Source organism: Otolemur garnettii, unplaced genomic scaffold (genome assembly GCF_000181295.1).
Source record: "Otolemur garnettii isolate 467f Iridium unplaced genomic scaffold, OtoGar3 scaffold00025, whole genome shotgun sequence".
NCBI lineage: Eukaryota > Metazoa > Chordata > Mammalia > Primates > Galagidae > Otolemur > Otolemur garnettii.
In genome coordinates this window covers 15,629,764-15,654,616 of record NW_003852420.1, presented here as the reverse complement: position 1 = coordinate 15,654,616, position 24,853 = coordinate 15,629,764, and the positions used below count along the sequence as shown (strand labels likewise).

At 54.2% G+C, this 24,853-nt stretch overlaps 4 protein-coding genes across 4 annotated transcripts in view; 2 read left to right on the top strand and 2 right to left on the bottom strand.

The window, feature by feature from the left end:
• E2F1 (E2F transcription factor 1) overlaps positions 1 to 5,547 on the top strand; it is a 7,133-nt gene extending 1,586 nt beyond the window's left edge. The window contains exons 2-7 of the mRNA XM_012804087.1: positions 801 to 891; positions 1,274 to 1,493; positions 3,455 to 3,607; positions 4,749 to 4,863; positions 4,957 to 5,179; positions 5,300 to 5,547. Of these exons, the coding sequence (XP_012659541.1) occupies positions 801 to 891; positions 1,274 to 1,493; positions 3,455 to 3,607; positions 4,749 to 4,863; positions 4,957 to 5,179; positions 5,300 to 5,547 (1,050 nt within the window). The remainder of the gene's footprint in view (positions 1 to 800; positions 892 to 1,273; positions 1,494 to 3,454; positions 3,608 to 4,748; positions 4,864 to 4,956; positions 5,180 to 5,299) is intronic.
• A 2,455-nt stretch (positions 5,548 to 8,002) lies between these two features.
• Positions 8,003 to 24,207, top strand: NECAB3 (N-terminal EF-hand calcium binding protein 3). Its single transcript, XM_003788104.1, has 13 exons — positions 8,003 to 8,151; positions 9,925 to 9,949; positions 11,816 to 11,924; positions 12,892 to 12,917; positions 13,109 to 13,206; positions 21,399 to 21,535; positions 21,810 to 21,928; positions 22,091 to 22,170; positions 22,267 to 22,320; positions 22,813 to 22,925; positions 23,079 to 23,156; positions 23,619 to 23,710; positions 23,800 to 24,207. The coding sequence occupies exons 1-13, from the start codon at positions 8,035 to 8,037 to the stop codon at positions 23,826 to 23,828; spliced, it is 1,077 nt and encodes a 358-aa protein (XP_003788152.1). The 5' UTR covers positions 8,003 to 8,034; the 3' UTR covers positions 23,829 to 24,207.
• Positions 14,232 to 17,093, bottom strand: ACTL10 (actin like 10). The gene is made up of 2 exons (XM_012804056.1): positions 17,009 to 17,093; positions 14,232 to 15,454 (listed from the first exon to the last, which is right to left on the bottom strand). The coding sequence occupies exons 1-2, from the start codon at positions 17,091 to 17,093 to the stop codon at positions 14,232 to 14,234; spliced, it is 1,308 nt and encodes a 435-aa protein (XP_012659510.1).
• Positions 18,549 to 19,835, bottom strand: CUNH20orf144 (chromosome unknown C20orf144 homolog). Its single transcript, XM_023512253.1, has 3 exons — positions 19,710 to 19,835; positions 18,696 to 18,923; positions 18,549 to 18,650 (listed from the first exon to the last, which is right to left on the bottom strand). The coding sequence occupies exons 1-3, from the start codon at positions 19,833 to 19,835 to the stop codon at positions 18,549 to 18,551; spliced, it is 456 nt and encodes a 151-aa protein (XP_023368021.1).
• Positions 24,208 to 24,853: the final 646 nt, after the last annotated feature.

Genomic DNA, 24,853 nt, shown 5'->3' with positions numbered 1-24,853 from the left:
GCCGGTTGAGCTATAGGCGCCGAGCCAGGACTTCTTAAGTGTCTGTATGATATGGCCTATATTTAAGGGGAGGAGAATTAGACTTTATTTTATTTTTATTTATTTATTTTTTTGAGACAGAGCCTCAAGCTGTTCCCCTGGGTAGAGTGCTGTGACATCACAGCAACCTCCAACTCCGGGCTCAAGCGAGTCTCCTGCCTCTGCCTCTTAAGTAGCTGGGACCACAGGCGCCCGCCACAACACCCAGCTATTTTTTGGTTGTTGTTTGGTGGGCCTGGGCTGGATTCGTTGTTGTTTGGTGGGCCCAGGCTGGATTCAAACCCACCACCTCAGGTATACGTGGCTGGTGCCTTAGCCACTTTGAGCTTTGTTTTTCGAAGGAGAAATATTTAGAAATTTGCAGATGTTTTTTTTATTTATTTATTTATTTATTTATTGCACTTTTTGGCCAGGGCTGGGTTTGAACTCAGCACCTCCAGCATATGGGGCCAGTACCCTACTCCTTTGAGCCACAGGCGCTGCCTGAAGTTTGCAGGCATTTTAAAGCCACCATAAACCCCAGAGAAGTGGTGGTGAAACTGAGGCTTGAACTTGGGTCTTCTGCCTTCTAGTTCATTATCTCTTCCTGTGTAGTAGGATTGTGACCCTTAGGCTGTGTTTCCTAGGATCACCCTCACACACTTAGGCTTCCTAATAGAGAAACTGAGGCAGGGAGCAGCCCAGGGACATCAAGCCCTCAGCCAGGTCTCTTACTGCCTCACTCCTGGTTACTGGGCATCCTGCTATTGTTTTTGCCACAGGTGAAGCGGAGGCTGGATCTGGAAACTGACCATCAGTACCTGGCTGAGAGCAGTGGGCCAGTCCGGGGCAGAGGCCGCCACCCAGGCAAAGGTACCCTTGGAGCTGGAGCTGAGCAGACCTCTGACCAGCCTCAGGTTGGGGGTGTGGATAGACAAACATGCTCGCAGACTAAAGTCTGGCTTATCGTGCCTGGACCTGGGCCAGGCCTCTGGGGGCCCAGAGGGACAGCTGGAGTGGCCTCCCGGCATGGTTTCTCCACACCCTGGGGGAAGGGGAATTCATTGGTTGGAAGAGGAGTGCTGTGGTTGGCAAGCAGCAGCCACTCAGCCTCCCTGCATGGCCTTGCCAAGGGGAAGGGGCCGTCTGCCCTCTCCCTCCATCATCCTGTTTCTCCACATTGCCAGGGAAGCAGGCCTAGCTGGAGGTGGGGTGGATGCTGAGAGATCTTGCCTTCACTGACTGTACCCCCCAGGTGTGAAATCTCCTGGGGAGAAATCACGTTATGAGACCTCACTGAATTTGACCACCAAACGCTTCCTGGAGCTGTTGAGCCACTCAGCTGATGGTGTTGTTGACCTGAATTGGGCAGCTGAGGTGCTAAAGGTGCAGAAACGGCGCATCTACGACATCACGAATGTCCTTGAGGGTATCCAGCTCATTACCAAGAAGTCCAAGAACCATATCCAGTGGCTGTAGGTATCAGCCCAAAAGGGTAGACAACTGCCCATGCCAGCTTGGAGGAACTAGTAACAATACATACTGTGGCTGCCTGCATCCCTGTCTTGTAGCTGGGGAAACTGAGTCTCAGGATAGGTGGCTTCCTTGAGTTGACATGTGCTGAAAAGTACATAGCTCTCACTGAGCCAGCTCAATATAGTTTTACATATTTATTGTCACCATTCAGATCAAGATAAGGAATATTTCCAACACTAAAAGGTTCTTTCAGGTCAGTGCCTGTGGCTCAGGTGGCTAAGGCACCAGCCACATACACCTATGGTGGCGGGTTCGAATCCAGCCCGGGCCCGCCAAACAACGATGATGGCTGCAACCAAAAAATAGCCGGGCATTGAGGCAGGTGCCTGTGGTCCCAGCTACTTGGGAGGCGGAGGCAGGAGACTCACTTGAGCCCAGGAGTTGGGAGGTTGCTGTGAGCTGTGATGCCATAGTACTCTACCCAGGGAGACAGCTTGAGGCTCCATCTCAAAAAAAAAAAATAAAGTTTCTCATGACCCTTCCCAATCATTGCCCACCCCTCATACCACCAAAGTGACCAGTGTATGACTAGTATTATGGTTTTGTTGCCATCGTTGCCATTAGTTTAACACAGATGTTTATCCTTGTTTTATTTTATTTTTTTGGAGACAGAGTCTTATCATGTCACCCTCAGTGGCGTGCTGTGGTGTCAAAGCTCATAGTAACCTCAAACTCTTGGGCTTAAGCGATTCTCTTGCCACAGCCTCCCAAGTAGCTGGGACTACAGGTTCCTGCCACAACACCTGGCTATTTTTTTGTTGCAGTTGTCATTGTTTAGCTGGCCTGGACCCAGTTTGAACCCAGCAGCCTCAGTGTATGTGGCTGGCACCTATGGGCACGAAGCCAAATGCTTGCTTTTAGGTTATATGATTTTTTTTTTTTTTTTTTTTTTTAGACGGAGCCTCAAGCTATCCCCCTGGGTAGAGTGCCATGGCATCACGCTCACAGCAACCTCCAACTCCTGGGCTCAAGCGAGTCTCCTGCCTCAGCCTCCCAAGTAGCTGGGACTACAGGTGCCCGCCACAAGGCCTGGCCATTTTTTGGTTGCAGCCATCATTGTTGTTTGGCGGGCCCGGGCTGGGGATTCGAATCCGCCACCTTAGGTGTATGTGGCTGGCGCCTTAGCCGCTTGAGCCACAGGCGCCGAGCCAGATATTTTTTTTTTTTTTGGATGGACGATACTCACTATGTCACTCTTGGTAGAGTGCTGTGGCATCACAGCTCACAGCAATCTCAAATTCTTGGGCTTAAGCTATTCTTTTGCCTTAACCTCCCAAGTAGCTGGGACTACAGGCGCCCACCACAATACCCAACTATTTTTTTGTTGTGGTTGTCATTGTTTAGCTGTTGTTTAGTCTATGTGGCTGGTGCCGAAAGCATTGTGTGATGCTGCAGCGCCATTTCTTGGGCTTAAGCGATTCTCTTGCCTCAGCCTCCCGAATAGCTGGGACTTATTTTTTTAAATTTTTATTTTTGCCTTTTTACCTCTGTCTAGTCATCCTGCTGTCCTCTCTTTAATACATCTGACTTGTCAGTTTTTGGTGGATCTTTCCTTTCTGTATCATTGTCTTTCACTTGATGACATGTCTTGGAAATGGTTCCATGTATACTTCTGATGCATTCTCATCCTTTTATACAATTGTACTATTCTGTGGTGTGTCTGTGCTATCATTTAATTCTCCAGCCCCCCATGAGGGACATGTAGGCGTTTGCATATATTCTGGCCAGACTTTAAAGCCATTTTAGGCTTATTTGGAGCCCAGCTGAGAAACCAGACCCAGAAAGGGACAAGAGTATGCCTGGGCCTCACAGAACAGGAGTGGCAGCAGAGTTGGTCCTGAGAGCCAGGGTTCCTGGGCAAAGTGGCAGGAACTGCTAACCTTTTGGTGCCTACCCACAGAGGCAACCACGCCACGGTGGGGATCGGTGGGCGACTTGAAGGGCTGACTCAGGACCTCCAACAACTTCAAGAGAGTGAGCAGCAGCTGGACCACCTGATGCACATCTGTACCACGCAGCTGCGGCTGCTTTCTGAGGATTCTGACAGCCAACGATATCCTTGGATTGGCTGAGGGCACAGAAGGCAGCTTGGCAGGCAGGGCCTAACCCAAGTGGAACTAGAGAGGCCACCAAGGCCCTGGGTTCAGGAGAGGGCTCTGGCTCTGGACCAAAGTCCTGGGTCAGCATGTGACACTGGACATGTTACTTAGCCTTTCTGGGTTTGTTTCCTCTATAAAAGGGGGATGATAATAATGATTGTACCAAAAATTCATAAATACAATTTGGGTATCTACTAAATACAACTAAATTCAAACTGCAAATTAATAAAAGCTGGTACCAGCAATGATAAACATTTATTTAGTGCAATGATTCAGTAGATAATTGTAGCTTAAAACTTATGAGCAGGGGTCCTTAAACATTTTAAACAGGGGGCCAGTTCACTGTCCCTCAGACCGTTGGAGGGCCAGACTGCAGGCCTTAGGACGAGTTGGTTGCTAAGCAGGACAGGCGGCGGTGGCAGCGGCAAAAATACCCGGCGGGCCGGATAAATGTCCTAGGCGGGCTGCGTGTGGCCCACGGGCCATAGTTTGAGGACACCTGGCCTAGGAGTTCGAGGCCAGGATGGGCGATATAGAAAGACCCCATCTCTATAAAAACAAGTAAAGAAAAATAAATTATCAGCACCAGACCTAGGTTGGGTTAGGCTTTTTTTTTTTTTCTTTTTAAAGAGATAGGGTCTCCCTGTTGCCCAGACTTGTAGTGATGCAATCATGGCTGACTCTATGTTTGAATTCCTGGGCTCAAGCTATCCTGCTTCAGCCTCCTGAGTAGCCAGAACACACTCAGCTAAGTTTTTTGTGGAGACATAATCTCACTATGTTGCCCAGGCTAGCCTCAAGTGACCCTCTTGTCATGGCCTCCCATATTACATGTGTGAGCTACTGTGCCTGGCCTGTGTTAAGCATTTTATGTGAAATTGTTGCAGGCAGCTATCATCACCATTGCCTTGGGGTTAGTAAGTGAAAATGTCCTTGTACAGATGTGGAAATTGAAGCTGAAGGGAATGAAGTATGTTTTGAACAGGAGGGTGGATTGAGGAGATAAGAGTGACTAGGTAGATGTGGGCCCCAACTTGTAAGCTGTGTGAGTGGTCCCTAGAGGTCGAAGGTCATGTAGTCCTTGACTCCACCAACCCTGGCCTATGTGACATGCCAGGACCTTCGTAGCATTGCAGACCCTGCAGAGCAGATGGTCATGGTGATCAAAGCCCCTCCTGAGACCCAGCTTCAAGCTATAGACTCTTCAGAGGTGAGAACTGGGACTCCAGACCTGACCAAAATGGGCTGGGCTGGGCTGGTGGTTCCTGGAGACTCAGTTTATTTTGTCTGATGCTTCACACAGACTTTTCAGATCTCCCTTAAGAGCAAACAAGGCCCCATTGATGTTTTCCTGTGCCCCGAGGAGAGTACAGGCGGGATCAGCCCTGAGAACACCTCATCCCAGGGAGCAGCTTCTGGGGAAGAAGACAGGGCAGCTGACCCTGCCACCACAGTGCCACCACCATCTTCTCCCTCTTCATCCCCCACCACGGATCCTGGCCAGTCCCTGCTCAGTCTAGAGCAAGGTGGGTGAAGGGGTTTGGGTAGGCTAGGGCCCCTCTTCAGGGTGGGTGGGCAGGAATGACAGCCCCCTCTGTTCTCCCTGCTGGGGTGTCCCAGGCCTGTGATGCTCCCCATTTCCCCAGAACCGCTGTTATCCCGGATGGGTGGCCTGAGGGTCCCTGTGGACGAGGACCGTTTGTCCCCACTGGTAGCAGCCGACTCGCTCCTGGAGCATGTTCGGGAGGATTTCTCCACCATCCTCCCTGAGGAGTTCATCAGCCTCTCCCCACCCCATGAGACACTCGACTACCACTTTGGCCTTGAGGAGGGTGAGGGCATCAGAGACCTCTTCGACTGTGACTTTGGGGACCTCACTCCCCTGGATTTCTGATGGGGCTTAGGGGGACCAGGGTTTCCTCAGATGCCCACCCAGTGTCTGCAGCCCTGGACCTCCCTGCCCCTGGCCGTCCTCCCCTTCCCCATTGGAAATGTTTAATTTATACCCCCCCTTTCCTATCTCCAGTGGCTTCTAGCTCTAGGGTGTGGCTACTGCCAGGATGCTGAGCAAGCCTGGAAGGGAAGGATTCTGTGTATGGTGTGTATGTGCTTGCACTCAACACCCTACATGTGTGTACCTGGGCTGAGTGTGGTATGATAACATGTGTGTGTGCATGTACCGGGGAATGAAGGTGAACACATCTGTGTGTGCACTGCAGACACGCCCGTGTGTCCACATGTATGCATGAGTTTATGCGTGTGAATGGAGGGGCTCTAACTGCACTTTTGGGTTTTTTTTTGTTCCGGGGGCCCCATAAGGCCCAGGGTGGCCGCTGGCTCCCAGAATCCTGTGCACTGACCAGGCCAGGCAGGGAGGCCTTGGCTGGCTGGGTTTGCAGGACAGCGAGAGCACTTCTGTCTTAAAGGTTTTTTTGATCGAAGCTTTAATGAAGCGTTATTTATTTATCGAGGCCTCTTTGGCAAGCCTGGGAACCAGCAAAGGGTAGGAAGGTGGGGCTCATACCCTGACTCCCTACTCCCCTGGGCAAGGGCAGGGGTCCTGAGCTGTTTTTTTGCCCCACCCTGAAGGAGCTGAGGCCTGAGTGATTTATTTATTGGAAAAGTGAGGGAGGAAGACAGACTGACTTGACAGCCATGAGTGGGTGGATGGTGGTGGGGGGCACTTCAGCTCCCCTTAGGATGGATATGGGATGGGAGAGGTGAGTGGGGGACCTTCACTGACATGGTGGGCAGTGAGGGGGGGGTCTTGTGGTGTTAAAGTGTCCCCCCTCATTACTCTGCCTCACCCTCCATTCTGCACTTTGATTTGCTTCCTAACAGCTCTGTTCCCTCTTGCTTTGGTTTTAATAAATATTTTGATGATGTTTGAACTGGGTTCTGGGATTCTATTGGGAGAAAATCTAGGGATGGGAAGGACCAAGATTTCTGAGAAAATGCCCATTCTCCACTTTTCTTTCCTGTTTGTGCTAATGTACTTTGATTTGAACCCTATAACCCTAAGGTAGGCTCTGGCACCATTTGGGGTTTAACTTTAAAATGATACAGTAAGTATTTTTATAAAAAGTCAGAAATACTAGGCTGGGGGCAGTGGCTCATGCCTGTAATCAACACTCTGGGAAGGGCAGAGTTGAGTAGACTGCTTGAGTTAAGGAGTATGAGACCCTGTCTTTACAAAAAATAGAAAAACTAGTGGGCATTGTGGTGGGCACCTGTAGTCTCAGATATGCTGGAGGCTGAAAGAGGATCTCTTGATCCTAAGAGCTTGAGGTTGCTATGAACTAGGACGCCATATCACTCAACTCCAGAGCAGCCGAATGAGACTCAAAAAATAGAAAAAAAGGAATGCGGAATATTATATCAGTGCAAAGTAATGAGTAAACTTTTCCCCAGCCCCAGAGGCCGCTTGATCAGTTTGTGGTGCTCTTCCAGATGTTTCTGGGCAATAGTAAACATGGAGCAGATACAATGGACTGGTTCTGTGTCAGGTGCTTTCAAGTACTGGGGACGTGTGTTCCCTCCAATTGAGGGGCTCTCAGAGTCTGATGGAGATTTGTACAAATGAAAAAATCTGGAGGGGCTTCCAAGAAGAGGCGGTGCTTGAGTTGAGAGCTGTAGGGGGAAGTAGGAGTTAACCAGGAGGAGCACACCAAGCAGAAAACAATACGGACAAAAGCCCTGGAGAAGGGAGCACACTAAACAAAAAAATAGGGATAAAGGTCCTGGAGCAGGAGGGAACAGGGCAGAGAGGATACAGAGAAACCAATGTGGCATAACCTGAGACCTGGGGGAGAGAAGGGTGACTAGGGGTGAAACACTGCATTTACTGAGCCCCAACAGTCTTATGGGGTGTCTATTTTAATCTCTAATTTTGCAGACTGAGGCTACAGATGCCCAGTGAGGTAAAGTCTCTTGTGTCACTCTCAGTGCCTCTGCTGTTTGCTTGTTGTACCTTATAGTGGTCGGGAGCCTGCCCTCTTGGTGGGCATGCGCAGCTGTTCTGCTTCTTGCTGTGCAGTACTCCTAAGCAAACTGGTATTACTAAGCCTGTCCCAGGTGGAAAGGATCCCTTGAGTGGCCCTCTGCAGTGGCCAGCCCCCACCCATGAGGCACCAGTGGCGGAAGCGTAGAGCTAAGCCGTACTGGAATTTTACGTTGTGCATCCTGGACTCTGTATTTTCCAGACCGGGAAAGCGAGGCCCAAGGGGGGTTTACTGAGGCCAAGGTCTCGGCGGGTGGGGGGTGGGGCCGCGGGGGCGGGGCTCGCGCAGCGGCGCCAATGGGCGGGCGCCCCCCCAGCCCCCCCAGCCCCATCGAGTCCGCGGCCGGAGCCGTAGCTGAGCCCAGCTGAGCCGGTGGCGCCATGGCATGCGCTGGGCTGCTCGCAGTGTGCCTGCTCGGGACGCCTGCGCCTCGGCCCCCGCGGCACCCCGAGCCCACGCCCGACGCCGGGCCCGCCGGACACGCACTCTTCCAGGACGTGAGTGGGGCGCGGGCAGTGTCTCTCGCGGGACCTCCCCTGGTCTCGGTCTCATCTCTCCCTGTGTCTCACTGGCCCTGTCTCTGCGTCTTTCTCTGTTTTTCTCTGTCTCTGTGTCAGTGTCTCTCCCGCCAGGTCCGTTGTGCCGGGTCTCTGTACTTATCACTACTGGCTCTGTTTTCATCTCCCTTATCTTGCCCTCCCTGCCTTTGTGTCTCTTGTTCTGTCTCTCTGAGTCTCCCCTTGTCCGTTGCTCCCACTACTCCTGCTGCACCTTGCCCCCAAACCCACCCCATCTATGTTTCTGGTGAGGGTGGGTGGTGTCAACAATCACAACAGCAGTCACCGTGCCCACTCTGGTGGCTGGGCTGCCTATGCAGGGGAGCTTGAAAGCCAAGGAGCCCCTCCTGACCCAAGTGCCTCATGCCCAACCCAAAGGCAGTGAAGTCCCACAGTTGGTAAACGCTGCTCACAGTCATCCTCTGTGGTCTGGCCCCACCTCCCAGCGGAGGCCCTGAAGCCTCTTCTCTACCCTGTCCTGGCCCTCTCATGCCCCTACTTCGGAGGTCCCTACCAGAGAGAAAGGCTGTGTTCCTGTCCCCTCTCCACTGACCCTAGTGACTCAGCACCTGGAACACAGCCCGCTGGCTGGAAGGGACCTGACCCTCCCATTTCCCAGTTAGGAAAACCAAGGTCTAAGGGGACATGTCCTGGGTGGAGGCAGGGACATGACAGGGTGTGGCCCCAGGTGTCCTTATTCCCGGCTTAGCACACTTACTTCCCGCCTCCCCCCACCCCCCATCTCCATCTACCCTACCCAGGCTGCACTGAGCTGCTGTGTGACCCTAAGCCATTGACAGACCTTCTCTGGTGAAGTTAGGGGGTGGAGTCATTCCTGAGCCTTGATGACCCTGAGAAAACACCTGGAGGGGATTGGCATTCAGGACCTGGAGCCTGTGGGGGTTCTTTGTCCAGGGCTTTAGCCTACCTGTCCTTGCCAGGCCTACTTACTAGTCTTCTACTTGCTGGGCTGCTTTGGGTGATCTAGGAGTGCTGGTCTATCAGATTCTGCTCCTCTCTGCCTCTGTTGCCCTTTACCTCTGTTTCTCCATAAATAAAGTCTGCTGACCCTGCCTTCTGCTACCCTTGCTTCCCCTTGCACACATACGTGTATACACATGCCTGCTCGAGGCCCTCACAGAGTCAGCCTCGTAGGAAGCCCCAGCCCTGAAAGGGTTAAGCCCAAGCTCCTCTTCCATGAGCTAGTGGGAAAACTGAGGCACCTGCAAGAAAGGAATAGCCACTACCTGTGTGTGTCATGTTGGTTTCCAAAAAGCACAGGATGAAATAGCTCGAGAACAGAGTCAGGGGTAGACCATGGCTACATTGCACAGTTGCAGATTCAGGTTTGGAATGGCTGCCCAGGATCCTTGGGCCACAACTTGGCCCATCTCCCCGGTCTTCCTCAAGCTGGGATTCTGCCAAGGACTGATGCATCAAACAGAACTTGGGCTAGACTCTGGGTGTGGGAGGGAGGGATGTAGGGAGCTGGCTTGAAAGCACTCCCCTCCCTGCAGGCCAGGCCCTGCGGAGACTTCAGCAGGGTGGCACCTGCTGTGTACTTATCCTGTGCCTCCTTCTGGGCTGAGCTGGGCATGAGGAAAGGCTAGGTAGGGGGTAGGCAGGCCAGCTGGGGTCCTGCTGGGTTGAGGGGTGGGTCTCTTGCCTCCCAGGCCCCACTCTCAGCTTCCTCTCCCCCACTTTGTCCTCTAGGTTTTCCGAAGAGCAGACAAGAATGGTGAGTGTGGCTTCCCCTGGGTCCCCTGGTGGGGAGTAGGGTGGGGGAATCCAGGAGGCCTAGGGAAAAGTTGGGGGGTGGGGAGGGCACCTGTTTAGAGTGGAGAAAAATCTTTAGGAGACTCAATCAAGGCATCCCTCCCAGAGGAAATTCTGTTCTGAGCCAAGTTGGGCAGGATGGAAAGCGGACGCAATGTGGTTTGGCTAAAGGCTGGAGGGAGGGCCTTCCTTTCATGTAGTACCCTGGCCCAGTGATGGATATTTTCTATACATGACCTTGTGCTGTCCTCACAACTGCCAGCTAGGTTGGAATTCTTCACCCCATTTCACAAGGAGCAGAGGCCCAGAGAGATGAAGCCAGGTGCCTGAGGTCATACAGCCTTTAACTGGTGGGCCTCAAGCATGGGTCTTTGTGACAGTTGGTACCAGGCTCCCTATGTGAGGGACTTGGAAGGGTGAGGTAATGGAGACAAGGCCCTGTGGGATACTTTGCTCAGATTTTCAGAGGGCCTAGTAACTTTCTATATGACCAACCATAAACCTACCCTAGGGGCAAGGATAAAGCTGGGTCCAATGTCCAGGGAGTCAGCTCATCCTGTCCTAGGTCCTGGGCATTCTCAGACCCTGGTCTGGGAAAACCTTGGAAGCTAAAGCAGAGCCCTAGAGGGTCCAGCAGGCAACAGGTTGTTGCCCCTATGTGACTTGGAGCAGCCCACTGTGCCCTGATGGCCAGTGGAGGGTCTTTGCTGAGGCAGCCAGTCAGCCTTCATTGCTTGTATCTGGGTCCTCAAAGCCTATGTGTCTCACCCTCCTTGAGACAGGGTCATGTCCCCACTCCTTGCCCCTTCTTGAATCTCTTGAAACTAGTAGGGATGTTTGTCCCAACCCATTGGTCAGGACACATGCCCTCACTTGGATCAGGGCCTTCTGTTGGGGAAGGCTCTGACTCTCCCAACTCCGCTCCTCCCACTCATCTACTCAGAGACCTTATACATCATTCAGACCAAATCTCTAATGTCAGGTGGTGCCTGTGGCTCAGTGGGTAGGGTTACCAGCCCCATAAACTGAGGGTGGTGGGTTGGAACGTGGCCCCAGCCAAACTGCAACAACAACAAAAAATAGCCGGGCATTGTTGTGGGCATCTGTACTCAGGAGACTGAGGCAAGAGGATTGCCTAAGCCCAAGAGTTGGAGGTTGCTGTGAGCTGTGACGCCATGGCCCTCTACTGAGGGCAACAAAATGAGACTTAGTCTCAAAAAAAAAACCCCCCAAAACCCCAAATCCCTAATGTCTTGGATTATCCCACTCTAATGCTCTCAGCCTCTGCCCACATTACCCCTGTGATGAGGAGCTCATTTTCTCCTGAGCTAGCCTGCAGCTTCTTACAGAGCCTCTAACTCTTAGGCAGATTTCATCTGCCTCCCTGTGGCTTCTCTGTGAATGTCCTGGGTCTAGAGCACAGAGGTTCCCTCCACCCTGGAGCAAGGCTGGTTAGCATCTGGGGCAGAGATTCAGCTCCCAAGTCCTCCCAAGTGACATTGTTGAGGCCCTGCCATGCTCTGATGAGGCCCAGCCTATTGATTATTTCTTCACTTGCCATACAAATAATTGAGTCCCCACCCAAAGCCATGTGTGTACTGCCCTGTCCCCCAAGTGCCTGCATAGTGGATTCTGTTGCCTTCAGTGGATACCTTTGAGGACCCCAGTCCTTTCATCCCTGCAAGTCAGCCTCCCCTCCCCCTGAGCTCAGACTCCCATCCCATCTTGCTGGGTGGTTGTGAGATGGGATGAGGCCTTTGGGTCTGGTGGCAGGGGTGCAGTCAGAGGTCAGGGATACCTACTTTGCTTCCTGTCCCCCCCACCCCAGATGATGGTAAACTCTCATTTGAGGAATTCCAAAATTACTTTGCTGATGGGGTTCTCAGCCCAGGGGAGCTGCGGGAACTGTTCAGCGGCATTGATGGGCATTTCACTGAGTGAGTATGAGAGAGGGGATGGTTGGGCCACGGGTGGATACAAAGCGAGGTTGTTCCCACCCCAATGTGTCCTCTGTTGCCTGTTCTTTTTGGAGGACTTGGTAGGGGAGGGAGGAGGCAGAGAGAAAGGTGCTAGGGCTTGATGCCAGCTTAACCAGCCCACCCACCCCCTCCCCAGCTCCAGCTTTGCCCATTACACTGCTTCCAGCTGGGACCCCAAAAATAGCCAAGTCTGAGTCACCACCCATGGCTCAGCTCTTCATTCCTGCTTCCTTAAGGGACCTGAGGATGCCTGGGGACAGCTGGGCCCCGCCTGCTTCCACTCAGTAATGCAGGTGCACAAACACACACATACCTCCCTGAGTTGTGTTCCCACATATACACATCTTAGCAAGAGTGTATACACTCCTTTCTCTCCTTTCTCACATGGGTGCACGCATGCACAGCTGTTCCTTCCTCTCACTTCCCTTTTCTCTTTAGGATAAATCTCAGATGCTGGTAAGTGTTCAAGGCTCCCAAGACATGGGCTGGAGCTTTTGTAGTGTTCTCCTTCCCCTACTGACCAGACTCCCCAAATTCCTTGTCATTCAAGACCTGGTTTAGGCCCTTCTTTGGGAAGCCCCCCTGACCTATGGAGTGAATACCCCAGGCTGTCCTTGAACCTTTTCCCCTCCCAGTGCGGACCACTTCTCTCTGGCCTATATCCACATCTGTCTCCCTTGGCCTGAGATCCCCTGGGAAGCCAGGAGTGGGTCTAAGTCTTTGCCCTCAGAGTGTTTGATAGGGACAGTAGTACCCTTTCTCCCCTCTGCAAGGGCTCAGCCGATGGAACAGCTTAATTTAGGGTGCAGCAGAATTCACCTCCTTGTCAGGCTGAGTTGGGACTTGGTTAGTGGAGGGCATTGGCTTCCTATTTTACCAGGCCCAAGTCTAAGGTTCTGAAGGGCAACTTTTCTTTTCCCTGCAGCAATTTAGAAACGGAAAAACTGTGTGGTGAGTAGGCTTATGGGAGCTTTTATCTCCTGGGCCCCTGGATGGGTGGGTGTGGTGAGGGGGCTGTGGTGGTTACCTGATGGGACAGGGTGGACTGGACTTGGAATATAAGGCCTGCTTGATTGCTGCATACCAAGTTGAGTAGTTGGGTGGGGAGCCCAGGAACCCCTGAGTACCTCCTTTGCCCACAGACTACTTCTCAGAACACTTGGGTGTCTACCAACCTGTGCTGGCTGCCTTGGAGTCACTGAATTGTGCAGTGCTCACGGCCATGGACGCCACCAAGCTGGTGAGTGGAGTTGGCTGATGGTGGGGGACCCACAGTGAGGCAGGGGGTGTCTATTGGCTACTGTCTTGGCTCAGGGCAAAAGAAAAAAAGTTTCCACTTCCTTTTGCCCCATAGCTCGCTCTCTCTTTTTTTTTTTGGAGACAGTCTTACTCTGTCACCCTGGGTAGAATGCTGTGGCATCATGGCTCATAGCAACCTTAAACTTTTTTTGTGTGTGTGAGACAGAGTCTCTGGGTATATTGCCATGGCATCATAGCTCACAGCAACCTGAGACCCTTGGGCTCAAGAGATTCTCTTGCCTTAGCCTCCTGAGTAGGTTGGACTACAGGCATGCACCACTATGCCTGGAGTGTTTTTTCCTATTTTTTAGTAGAGATGGAGTCTCACTCTTGCTCAGGCTGGTCTCAAGCTCCTGAGGTCAAGCAATGACCTCCAGAGTGCTAGGATTACAGGTGAGCCACCTGTTCAGCCAGCTCTATAGCTCTTATAATGGGGAGGGAGCAGTAAGTGGGACCGGGATTGTGCCTGACCCCACTTTTTACAGAAAGAGAAACCAAGGCCTTCAGAACCAACAATCATCTGAGTGCACAGCTGAGCTGAGGGCTTGTCCTGGTTGCTTTCAAGGGAACAATTTAGTAGCTTTTCAGAGCTGCCCTTTGGGACCTGGTATGGAGTGTGTGTCTGAATGGTACATGATGAGAGAATGAGGGGGACTTTCATATCTGTGGTGTGGACACAAGTGGTGCATTGCCGTTCTTGTTGCCATGGAAACAGGGCCCTAGAGTGGACTGGCATTATCTGAACTGGCAGTGGTTAGGGGATTCAAACTGCAGGTCAAAAATGAGCGTCTCAGCCACCCTCTCCTGACCTGAAAAGGGTAGGGAGTGGACATCACTACACAATAATCAGGTCAGCTCCAAATACTTGAGACTCTTTATCTGGTACTCAATGACTCTGATAGAGCTACACCTCAGCTAGGGCCTTTTGCAGCCCCCAGTGGACCACCCCTTCCAGTCCAGCCTGACTCAGTTGAACACTTCATACACCAACCTAGGGCCACATTCCTGGTACATACTCCTGGTCATCCAGCTGCGTTTGAAGGAGTGCAAGGAGGCCACCATGGAGCCGCCTGTCCACACAGCGATACCACGCTTGGGTTTGGCCACCAGGCGGGGCCGCAGGGCCGTGTTGCCTTGTCTCTGGCACAGCGCCTCCAGCTCCAGGGCCAGACGCTCAGGGAAGCCAGGGAAAAGAGTGGAGCCACCAGCCAGCACCACGGTGTTGGCCAGCCGTGTCCTCAGCGTTGTGGGCATCTTATGCAGGGCCCGGAAGGCCAGCACGGGCAGTCCCGGCTCAGTCTGCCCTACCAGACCTGGCTGGAAGATGGGTTCGGGGCAGCGGAAACGCTCGCTTCTAAGGTGGATGGAACACCCATTATCCATTAAGAAGCTGGCTGGACGGTGGCGGGCAGGGTTACGGAGATCGCTCTCAAAGTCCAGTGACACATAGCAGCAGCGCTTCTTTAGCTGTGTGATGGCCTTGCGGGGCAAAGCCTGCTCCCGGAGGTCTGGGCATCCTGACACCAGCAGCTCCCGCAGGTAGCGGGAAAGGGTGCTGCCTGCCACATCCAGCCGGAAGGTGGCCTCCTGCCACGAGTGACCCGCATAGATGGGCGTGGCGTGGCACACGCCCGCTCCCGCCTCTACTGCCAGCCCGGTGAACACGCCGGTGGAGCACAGTGCCAACAACGCGGTGTTGGCCATGTGGCACGCGGGCACTGCCAGGGCCTCGAATAGCAGCTCGGCCACCTTCTCACGGCCCGCGGGCGGTGCAGAAGGCGAGTCGCTCACCAGCACTGGCCACTGCTCTGGGGACACCCGCAGGCCGCCCACCAGCAGGCGCTCCCACAGCCCTTCCAGCGCCTCCCAGTCCACCACCACGCCATGCTTGATGGGATGCGCCCGCGCCACGCCGCCCGCCAGCTCGCAGCCCGGCGCGCCGGGCAGCACGGGCCGGTCCCAGCTGGGCACCAGACTGGAGCTCTTCAGCACTACGCGCGGCTGGTCCTCGCCCGCGAAGCCCCCCTTGGTGAAGCCCGAGCCCTGGTCTACCACCACCGCGACGTGGTCCCTTGAGGGCCGCCAGTGGACCCGGCGGCTCTCGGACACCGACGCCACCTTCCGGGTTCGGCCCTGCCCTTCGGCGAAGGTCCCGCCCCCTCCCCACAGCTGATGCTTATCTGGGAGACCTGCAGGTGTGGGAGACAGGATCTTGGCTCTTGGCTCTGCTTCCTGGGCCTGTGTCTCTTTTTCTGGGTCAAGTATCCTTTTCAGTTCTTGACTCCGCCCTGTGGTCGTAAAGCCCCACCTCTTCTGTCCCCTGTAGCCGTCTCCTTTTCAGCTCCTGGTTCCGCCCCTGGCCTGAGACCCCGCCTCCGGTTCAAGTGTCAGTCTCCGTTCTCACTGGGCCCCCGCTTCTCTCAGGACTCGCCCTTGCTGTGCAGCTTCGTTCCCTTCAACTGAGGTGGGTACCAAGAGAGCAGGGCCAGATCCTTTCAAATACTGAAAGACCATCAGGACATCTATCCCCCTTGGACACCCAGGAACTCGGCCCAGTCCTTGAGCCCCAGGTATGCCTCCTGGTATGTTTCACCTGGGCCTGGCGGAAGAAGTTCCTGGTTGTGGAGGTGGATGGGGCCGGTCGGAGAAGGAAGAAAAGAACTTAGATTGGACTCATTGTGACCTCAGTCCTTAGCATCGGCTTCACTTCCATAGCCCCCTCCCCCAACAGTTTCCGTATTCATGAAAACTGAATCCATTCTCTCATGGACAAGGTCAAGGGCAAAGACTTCAGTGACCAGGGGTCTGGCCTCTGCTGCGCAGCACAACCAGTCTAATTTCGTCCCTAAACCACTTTGGATTATCTGATGTATTCTGGCCACATGTGAGGCTCCTCCCCTCTCGACACTAAGATCTACAGCTCTCTCAGGACCTCTGTGCCCTCAGTCTGAGAGGCCCAGGCAGCCTACATTAGGGCCCCACCTTCTGGGGTTCTGTCAAATGGACTTATACAGGCCTAAGTTTCTGACTCGGTTCTGAAGCTGGCTCCATTGTGCAATCTTGAGCAAGTCCTGGATTTTCTTTGGGCTCAGTTTCTTCAAAAGGTAGTGATAATACTCATGGAAAAGAGGTCACTTATCTCTGCAAAGCCTCATTATTCTCTTTAGGACCCCTGTGGTTACAGGTAGAAAGCTCACTCAGGTGAACTTAAGCTCAAATAGAGATTTTATTACAAGGATATTGTCTTATGATATGATACCAAGAGCAATGGGGAAATCAAGTCTCAGGAGTAGGGTCTGACCATAGGGCTGTAGGGGGGGGGGTGCAGGCTGTGCATCGTGTTTTTGTTCTTCTGAAAGCTGACTTTAGCCTGCGCTTGTTCATGTAGAAAACATGGTCCTTTTCAGCTCCTGAATTACAGTCCCCCTAAAGTGGCTGATACTTGTAGGACAGAGTCTCGCTCTACTGCCCTCGGTGGAGTGCTAGGGCATCACAGCTCCCAGCAACCTCAAACTCTTGGGCTTAAGAGATTCTCTTGCCTCAGCCTCTCAAGTAGCTTGGACTGCAGATGCTCGCCACTACACCAGGCTATTTTGTTGTTGGTGTTGCAGCAGTTGTCATTGTTATCCAGCTGGCCTGGGCTGGGTTCAAACCCACCAGCCCTGGTGCAGGTGGCTGCCGCCATAAGCATTGTGCTATGGGCGCTGAGCCGGTAGTCACTTTTTGGACAGGAGTCATGCAACCTCCAGCCTGATACAGTGTGGAAGGGATGTTGATCATGTTGACAGTGACAAAAGTGTATCTTTCGGGCTGGGTGTGGTGGCTCATGCTGAGGCTGAGGCAGGAGGGTGCCTTGAGCTCCGGAGTTTGAGACCGGCCTGAGCAAGAGTGACACGCCATCTTTACCAAAGATAGAAAAATTTAGCCGGGCATATGTCTATAGTTCCAGCTACGCAGGAGGCTGAGGCAGGAGGATCACTTGCGCTCAGGAGTTTGAGGTTGCTGTGAGCTACAGTGAACCCACTGTACTGTACTCAGGGTGACAACAGAGCAAGGCTCTGCTAAAAAAAAAAAAAAAAAAAGTGGGGCAGTGCCTGTGGCTCAAAGGAGTAGGGCACCAGCTCCATATACTGGAGGTGGTAGGTTCAAACCTGGCCCTGGCCAAAAACTGCAAAAAAAAAAAAAAATGCATCTTCAGCAGAAGCTGGGCTGGTAGCTCTAGTAATCTAGGACCTTCACCCCTACTGTATCTAACCCTAGAAGGGGACACTCTGAGGTTCGTCACGAGTGTTGTGGCAGTAAGGAAGGCTGCAGGTTTGGCAGGGCTAGGCTGGCATTAGGGTGTGGAACTAGATTTGGACCCAGGAGAATGAGAAGTGGCTGGGTTACACCAGCAGAAAATGTGCTTGGCCTGACTTGAGTGATTTAGGGAGTGTGCTTTACACTGGAGACTACAGGTGGCAGTATGGCTTGGGTTGGACTTATTGTGACCTTAGTCCTTAGCATCCTCCTCCCCCATAAAAACTCCCTGGACCCATCTTCTCTTCTGGACAGGGCCAAGGACAGTGATTTTGGCATTCAAGGGTCTGATCTCAGCTGCCCAGCACAACCAGTAGTTTGGAAGAAGTCTTTGGCTGCAATGTGGGGAAGGGGATGGGACAGGATAGTTGGAGAAGTTGGAGAGACAATGGTTGAATTTGAGAGGTTTCTTGGGGAAGACTGGGAAGTGGGGATTACCAAGGGCAGTGGGGTAGGAATGAGGGGCGGAGGCCCAGGGGATTCCAGCCTCTCCTGAAACCTCAGGCTCACCCTGGCTGATTGTGGGATCCTGGCTGTTATTCCCCAAGATGGTGCCTGTCTGCCCAGGGCGCTGCCTTTAAAAGGGATTTCCAAATGCTGGGGACTCTCGAGGGGGTTAGGCCTCTAGTGGAAGCAGGGCCCTCCTCCTAGCATGGCCAAGCTTGGGTTTGACCAAGTCTGCCTCCCTTGGCCCTGGCGGGCTCTGCTCTGGATCTGGTGTGTGAGAGCATCCCGTCACTGCAGCACGGTGTCCTCTTCCCAGATCAGGGAAGGGGTTCTGGTTCCGACCCTTGACATGAAGAAGAAGGCAAAAAGACAGCCCTGGCTACAGACCACAGCGGTGGCCCTACCTTCCGTTCCCCGGGTTCATCCCTGTGTCGCTGTGGGCCCCCGACGCCTCCGACAGAGCCAGCAGGCGCCAGGTTGCTATGCGCTCTTTATTGGGCCGAGTCCCGGGGTCGGGGGTGGGGGCTTGGCCGGCGCTCAGGGCCGCGGGCGAGGGCAGCGGCGCCGCTTACGCGGCTGCTCCTCGGCGGCGTCGGCCTCGCCGTCGTTCAGCAGGCGCGCGTACAGCCGCGGCCAGCCCTGCGCCGCCTTGTTCCCGCCGGCGCCCCCGGGCCCGCCGCCCGCCCGCCGCCCCTCCTCCTGCAGCCGCGCGTCAAGCAGCAGCAGCAGGACGAGGATCTTCTTCATCTCTCTAGCGCGCGCGCCCTCGCGCCGCTCCGCGCCGTCGCCCGCTCCTCGCAGCATGGGCGCCTCCGGGGAGACCGCCGGGGCGCCCGACGCGTCCTCACCCGGCCGCCCAGCTTCGGCCATCTCCTGCCGCTTGTCCAGGGGGAAAAGCAGCACGATCTTGGCCTGGGGGCGGTGCAAGGGCATGAGGGGAAAGCGCACGCCGGGGGAGTGTAGTCCAAGATCCTGGGCCAACCTGCTCTTCTTCCTCCTGGGACCCTCATCCTCCGGGCTCTGGGACTACTCCCATGCGCGGCGCTGGTAGGGTGCCCACTGTTCTATTCAGGCCGGGGAGAAGCGCATCTTCCCTGCTGGACTCCAGGGACCGTCTCCCTGTTGCCTGGGACCCCCACCCTCCTCTGGAAACCCTCATCCCCTCACCCCCAGGCTGACTTCCTGAGACTCAACTCCATCCACATTGATGAGATTCCTGCCTATCCTACCAGCCTTCATGATAGGGGCTCTCACCCACCCCAGTCTGGACCAGGACCTCTGCCCATTTGAAGGGGGAGGAATGTATCACATTTTGAGGCTGGAGGCTGAAAAGAGAGTATAAGGAAGTTCCCATGTCCATAGCCCCTGCAGTACCAACTAGGGCTGATTCCCTATGCCAGCACCTCCACCCATTTGTCCAGGGTCTGGAGAATCCCCTTCACTTCCTCCCCTTGGTCTCCCAGGTCTCATCTACCCTTGGTTTCTGGAATCCCTGTTTTCCTTCTGGGCTTCTAGGACTCCTATCCACACCCGTCTAGGCTCCTGGGACCCTCATCTTTGGGAGGGATTTTCTGGCTCCCTTCTTACCCTGGGGACTTCTGCCCACAAGGCCTAGACTCCCAGCATCTCTTCCCACCTGTCCAGGTTCCTGACCCTCGCTTGCCTCCTCACTTACCCTACTCCACCCCCTGTACTCACATTTGGCTTCTTCCGCTTGACGTGGCTGAAGAACTGTTTACGTCGGGCCTTGTCCATGTCAGGTGGCCGCTCTTTGCGGGCCTGCTTGGGTGCTTTGGTCCTTTTGTGGGAACTGTTGTTTCCCATGGCAGGGCTGGTCACCACTGGGGGCCACAGCCCATGCTGCCCCTGCCTTGTCCTCTGGGCCCTAACCCGTCTCCAGGGGAGGTACATTGTGAGGTCATCATGGGGTGAGGTCACCAGCTGCAGGGGCTGAGCTCCTCCTCTCAGAACTCACAGGTGACTTCTGGCCTTGATTTCTCAGCTGTAAAACTAGGCTAATGCTCAGCAAAGCAATGCGTGTTAGGTGCTTAGTGGTGAGCAGAGAGGAATTCCTGTGGCTTGGGTTTGAATTCTGATCCTGCCACTAACTAGCTGTGTGATCTTGGTCAAGATTATCAACCTCTCTTGGTCTCAGTTTTCTTATCTGCAAAATGCAGTCAAACCCTGTATCCTTACTAGGGTTACATGAAATTCTTGGAATAGTGCCTGGCACAGAATGGGTGGTGTTTTTGTCAGTTGGCTTTGTTTGCAAGCAACAGAAACTGACTGATTATCTTAAGAGCCCAAAAGGGAATCTTGTGGAAAGATTTCTTAGAGAGAGAACCCCTGGCCTATGTGAGAATAAAAGGATCCAGCCTCCCCGCTGTCTCTGTCTCCTAGTTCATAAGCTTGGCCCAGGATTTCCCATCAGATGGCTGAGCTGAGGTCAGGGGATGGAGATGAAGCCTCTAAAGGATGGAGCCTCCAGAGCGCCCTTGGAGTACAGGCACTCAGACCATGGCTCCCCAGGGCTCACATCCTCCCATCCTGGGCTCTGTGTGCGTGTGTTTCTGGTAGGGGTGAGGTGAAGGGTATGTAAGTGGGCAGGTTCCTTGTTAGTGTTATGTTTGACAGTAAGAAATATGGCAATTCTCCTGGTATTGAGAACTTATTTTCTAGGTCCTGAACTGAGTCCTATGTAGGAATTAACACCTAGGGCCCCTCAGCAACTCCATGTGCTGAGTATTATCATTCCTGCTCTATAGATGAGGAAATGGAGGATCCAGGAGTTACAGGGAGCTGGGGAGTCTCTGGAAATCCCAGGATGGGCAGTATAGGGCCTAGTCCCTGGCTGACCCCTGCCTCTCTGCTCACCTTGGGAGGGTTTGGGGGAGACTGGTGATGTAGGTCAGGGTCAATACTAGGGAGAGGGGTGTGAGGGAAGCAACATGGTCATCTCCTAGTAAAAAAGAGCTCAGTAAACATTTCTTGCAAAGAAGAATGAGTGAATGAATGCATATGTAGAAAGTCAGTTTTGCCTTATGTCAGAGTTGGCCCTTGGAAGTCCTATGACCATCCCCACCCAGCCTAGCAGTACCTAAGACCTTACTGGCCATGGTGATGGCCCTGATGGGGAAGGGGCTATGAGGTCCATAAAAGCCAGGCATGCCAGCTGGCAGACACCTTCCAAGAAGGGAGGCTAGACCGTCCTTAACCAGTAGCCTCAGTGCCCTCCTGCTCATCCCAGGTTTGTATGCCTCTGTCTTGGCACTGCCACTGTTGCTCTGATGGGCAAGAGGTGGGGGACCAGGGAGGTGGCTCTCCATTCAGAAGTATACATGTAGGCTGGGAACACTGGCAATGCTGACTGCCCCCCTTGGTCCCCAGGAGTATGAGCAGGCCTCCAAAGTGGATCAGTTTGTGACACGCTTCCTGTTGCGGGAGACAGTGAGCCAGCTACAAGCCCTGCAGAGCTCACTGGAGGGGGCATCAGATACCCTGGAGGCCCAGGCCCATGGCTTGCGGTACGTGGGACCCTGACATCCTGCGAGTATAGTTATAAGTGCCCATTGTCCCCACATCCCACAGCTTCATCACATTCCATAGTGCCAGCATCCAAGAGCCCACTTTCTTGGGCAGGGAGTCCGTGAGGGGATGGGACAAGGTGGCTGGCTTTGGAGCTAGGCCTCAATATCCCAGGAGGCCTGTCTTGTCCCATTCAGGCCTGGTTCTTTCATGGGGCCCCAGTCCTTGGCCCTGTGGGTCTAAGGGCAGTGGCTGACCCTCTACTTTCCTTAGGTCAGTTGAAGAGACTGTGGAAGCACAAAGCAGGCCCCGTGGCAGCCGACGGGCAGGGCGCAGGGTCCTGAGGAGCATCAGTCGATCACCCACCTGGTCTCCTGGCTCCTCTGATATAGGTGTGCCTGTGATAGGATGGGAGGCTTGGCCAAGGAGGGTTCAGGGTGGGTGCCACATCCCCATGCCCTCTATGTCTGCTCCCCCACTGCTCCTCAGTTCATCCTAAGAAGCCTCCTACCCTAAAGGGCCCAAGCCTAACCCCCTGGGGCCCCCACCCCCAGGGCAGAGCTCAGATGCTGAGATGCAGTGGCGGTTCCAGGTCAACCGTCTCCAGGAGCTCATCGACCAGCTTGAGTGTAAGGTGAGTGGCCATGGCCCAACAGGGGTGGACCTTCTTGGCATCTGCCCAAGCCAGACCCATGCTGAGGGCCCTACCTACACTGTGTGTCCCTCACAGGTCCCCCGACTGGAACCCCTGCATGAAGAGGACCTTGCCAAGGAGCCTGACTCGGTGAGCCCAGGGGAGGAGCAGAAAGCTGGATGTCAAGGGCCAGGGATGCTCATGAAGTGAAGGTTCATGGGGCCAACTGCTCACTCATCCTGGGCCAGCTGCTCACCTGTCCTCTGTAGTACACGTGGGCTCTTTCCCAGGCCTCTGGCAAGAGGTGCTGGGTTCTGTGACCCTGCAGAGATCTTATTTTCTAGGCCCTGAACCTCGAGTTCTTTACCTTCTATCTGCCCCTCTTTGGGCCCCAGTTCCCCTGTCCTCATTTCTGAAAGGCAGGGCTGGTCAGCATACTGGGGGCATCAGGCAGCCCTGTTGGAGAGGGGGAAGAGAATGGAGTCCGAGATGTCCAAGGACAGGTTGGCAGCAGGAACCCACTGCAGGGTGGGCTGGCCGCATCTGGCACATGTCAAGAGGCTGAGGTTCTCCTGGAGCCACAGCCTGCCCCTCATCTTGTGCCCTGCCTTGTCCCAGCTGACTGGCTACCTTTCTTGCCAGCACATCTTCGTGGCCCAGAGGCAGGTCCAGGTGGCAGAGGAAGCCCTACAGGACTTTCACCGAGCCCTGTGCTGCTATATGGATTTCACAGGGGCCCAGAGCCATTGTCTGCAGTGAGTCCCCAGCCAGCTTAGGTGGGGAGGGGGTGAGCATGGAAGGGTGCTGGGCTGGCCAGCCTGGGCTGGGACTCCCATGGGACCCCTGGTTGGGTGGGCACTGGTGATGGCAGCCCTGGCCTGGCCTGGCTGGTCTTTTTGGCCCCACAGTGTGTCTGCCCAGAAGATGCTGGATAGTGCCTCCTTCACTCTATATGAGTTCTGGCAGGATGAGGCCTCCTGGAGAAGGTAGGAGTGATGGCCTAACAGCCAATATTTATTATGAGCCCTAGGGTGAGTCAGACTTGAGTCTGAATCTTCCTCTCCAACTTACTGACTGAGTGGCCTCAGATGAGTTACCTAACCCACCTGAGCCCCATAGTCCTCTTTTCCAAAATGGGCATGACGGTGGTTCCAACCTCCAGTGGGCTAAATGATGATGTATGAAGAACTGAATACAGTGCCAGGTACACAGTAAGCATAGTAGTGAATGTACACCAGTGTGCTGTATGTTGCACTCTAGGCCAAGCACCTTCATTCAATCTTCATGATATTGCAGCAAAGTAGATACTTTATCCCCATTTCACAGAGGAGAAAACTGAGGCTCAGAGGCAGCCTGAGGAATGCCTGGTATCTGCATCTAGGCAGCAGGACTGGGATGGGCATGGGAGACCCAAGAGTACATAGCTGCAGCCTTGGTCCCCTCTGCAGGCATCAGCAGTCGTCCTGCAGCAAGGCCTTCCAGCGCACCCTCATTGACTACCTGCAGGCTCCGGACACCCTCAGCACTGTGTTCTTCCCAGGTGTGCTGCAACCCACCCTCTCTCCCCAGCCCTGGGATCAGGAGGGGCAGTGGCCCCGATGGCTCACGACTCCCAACTCCAACCCACAGCCTCCTGGTGGATTATGAATAATAACTGAGCCTGACCTGCACAAGCCAAGGACCCTGGGCCCTGCCTGCCTCCTTTAGGAGCCTTCTGGACTGGTCAACTCAGCACCAAGACCAGGGACCCTGCTTCCTCCTAGACCTGGGCCAGTCTTGCTGGTGGAGGATCTCTCAGCCCAGGGATCAGGGACTGGGCTGCTCGCTTTCTATTTATTATCAGTGTATTTATTGTTTATAGCTTTAGTTTCCATGGCACTTTACCTTCCACCTGGCTCAGGAGGCCTGGATTCTGGTCCCCTCTGCCCCTGCTTGCTGTGTGACCCAAGGCAGGTCCCTTCCCTCTCCAGGTGGGCCTCAGGCCATCTGGCTGCCTAGCGGGTGTCCTGCTTTCTTCCTGCTGTCTTGGGGCCAGGCTTCTGCTCATTCCCAGCCTGTGGCAGAACCAGGCCTGATGCTCAGGGACCCCCTCCTAAGTCCCTCAAACCATGAGCCCTAAGGCTGGGCCACATCATTCAGCCATATAGGGTAAGGACCTGGGTGTCCCCATCACCCGGCTGAGCTGGCAGGCCCCTGACTCTTCCAGCACCCATGGGTAAACCAGAGCCCTCTAGAGGATTTTGGATTGGTTTGCATGTAATTTGCATATAATTTGCATGTGCACACCCCCACCCATTCTCAGGGCACTATGGGAAGCCCCAAGGTAACCTTACCAAATAGCAATAATTTGGTCCCAGGGTTGCCTGCTGCCCCCAAAGACCTCTGAGCCCCAGCCTGGGACCCTGGTACAGAGGCAATAAAGGCAGTGGTCACCTCTGGCATCACTTCTTCTCTCTAACCAAGGCCAGGCCAGGAGGCCTATAATGCCTCCTAGGCCAGAAACTCAGGACAGGAAACCTTTCTTTAGAAATACCTGAGTCCTGGCTCAGCGCCTATAGCTCAACTGGCTAAGGCGCCAGCCACGTACACCTAAGGTGGCGGGTTCGAATCCCCAGCTCAGACCCGCCAAACAACAATGACGGCTGCAACCAAAAAATAGGCTGCAACCAAAAAATAGCCGGGC

Coding starts and splice junctions, on each gene's coding strand:
- NECAB3 (XM_003788104.1), top strand. CDS start 8,035: ATGGCATGCGCTGGGCTGCTCGCAGTGTGCCTGCTCGGGACGCCTGCG. Junction 11,925..12,891: donor ATTGATGGGCATTTCACTGA/GTGAGTATGAGA, acceptor TTTTCCCTGCAG/CAATTTAGAAACGGAAAAAC. Junction 22,926..23,078: donor GCCCAGAGCCATTGTCTGCA/GTGAGTCCCCAG, acceptor TTGGCCCCACAG/TGTGTCTGCCCAGAAGATGC.
- CUNH20orf144 (XM_023512253.1), bottom strand. CDS start 19,835: ATGGGAAACAACAGTTCCCACAAAAGGACCAAAGCACCCAAGCAGGCC. Junction 18,924..19,709: donor TCAAGCGGAAGAAGCCAAAT/GTGAGTACAGGG, acceptor CACCGCCCCCAG/GCCAAGATCGTGCTGCTTTT. Junction 18,651..18,695: donor TGCAGGAGGAGGGGCGGCGG/GCGGGCGGCGGG, acceptor AAGGCGGCGCAG/GGCTGGCCGCGGCTGTACGC.
- ACTL10 (XM_012804056.1), bottom strand. CDS start 17,093: ATGAGCCACCACACCCAGCCCGAAAGATACACTTTTGTCACTGTCAAC. Junction 15,455..17,008: donor CACACTGTATCAGGCTGGAG/GTTGCATGACTC, acceptor CCACACCTGCAG/GTCTCCCAGATAAGCATCAG.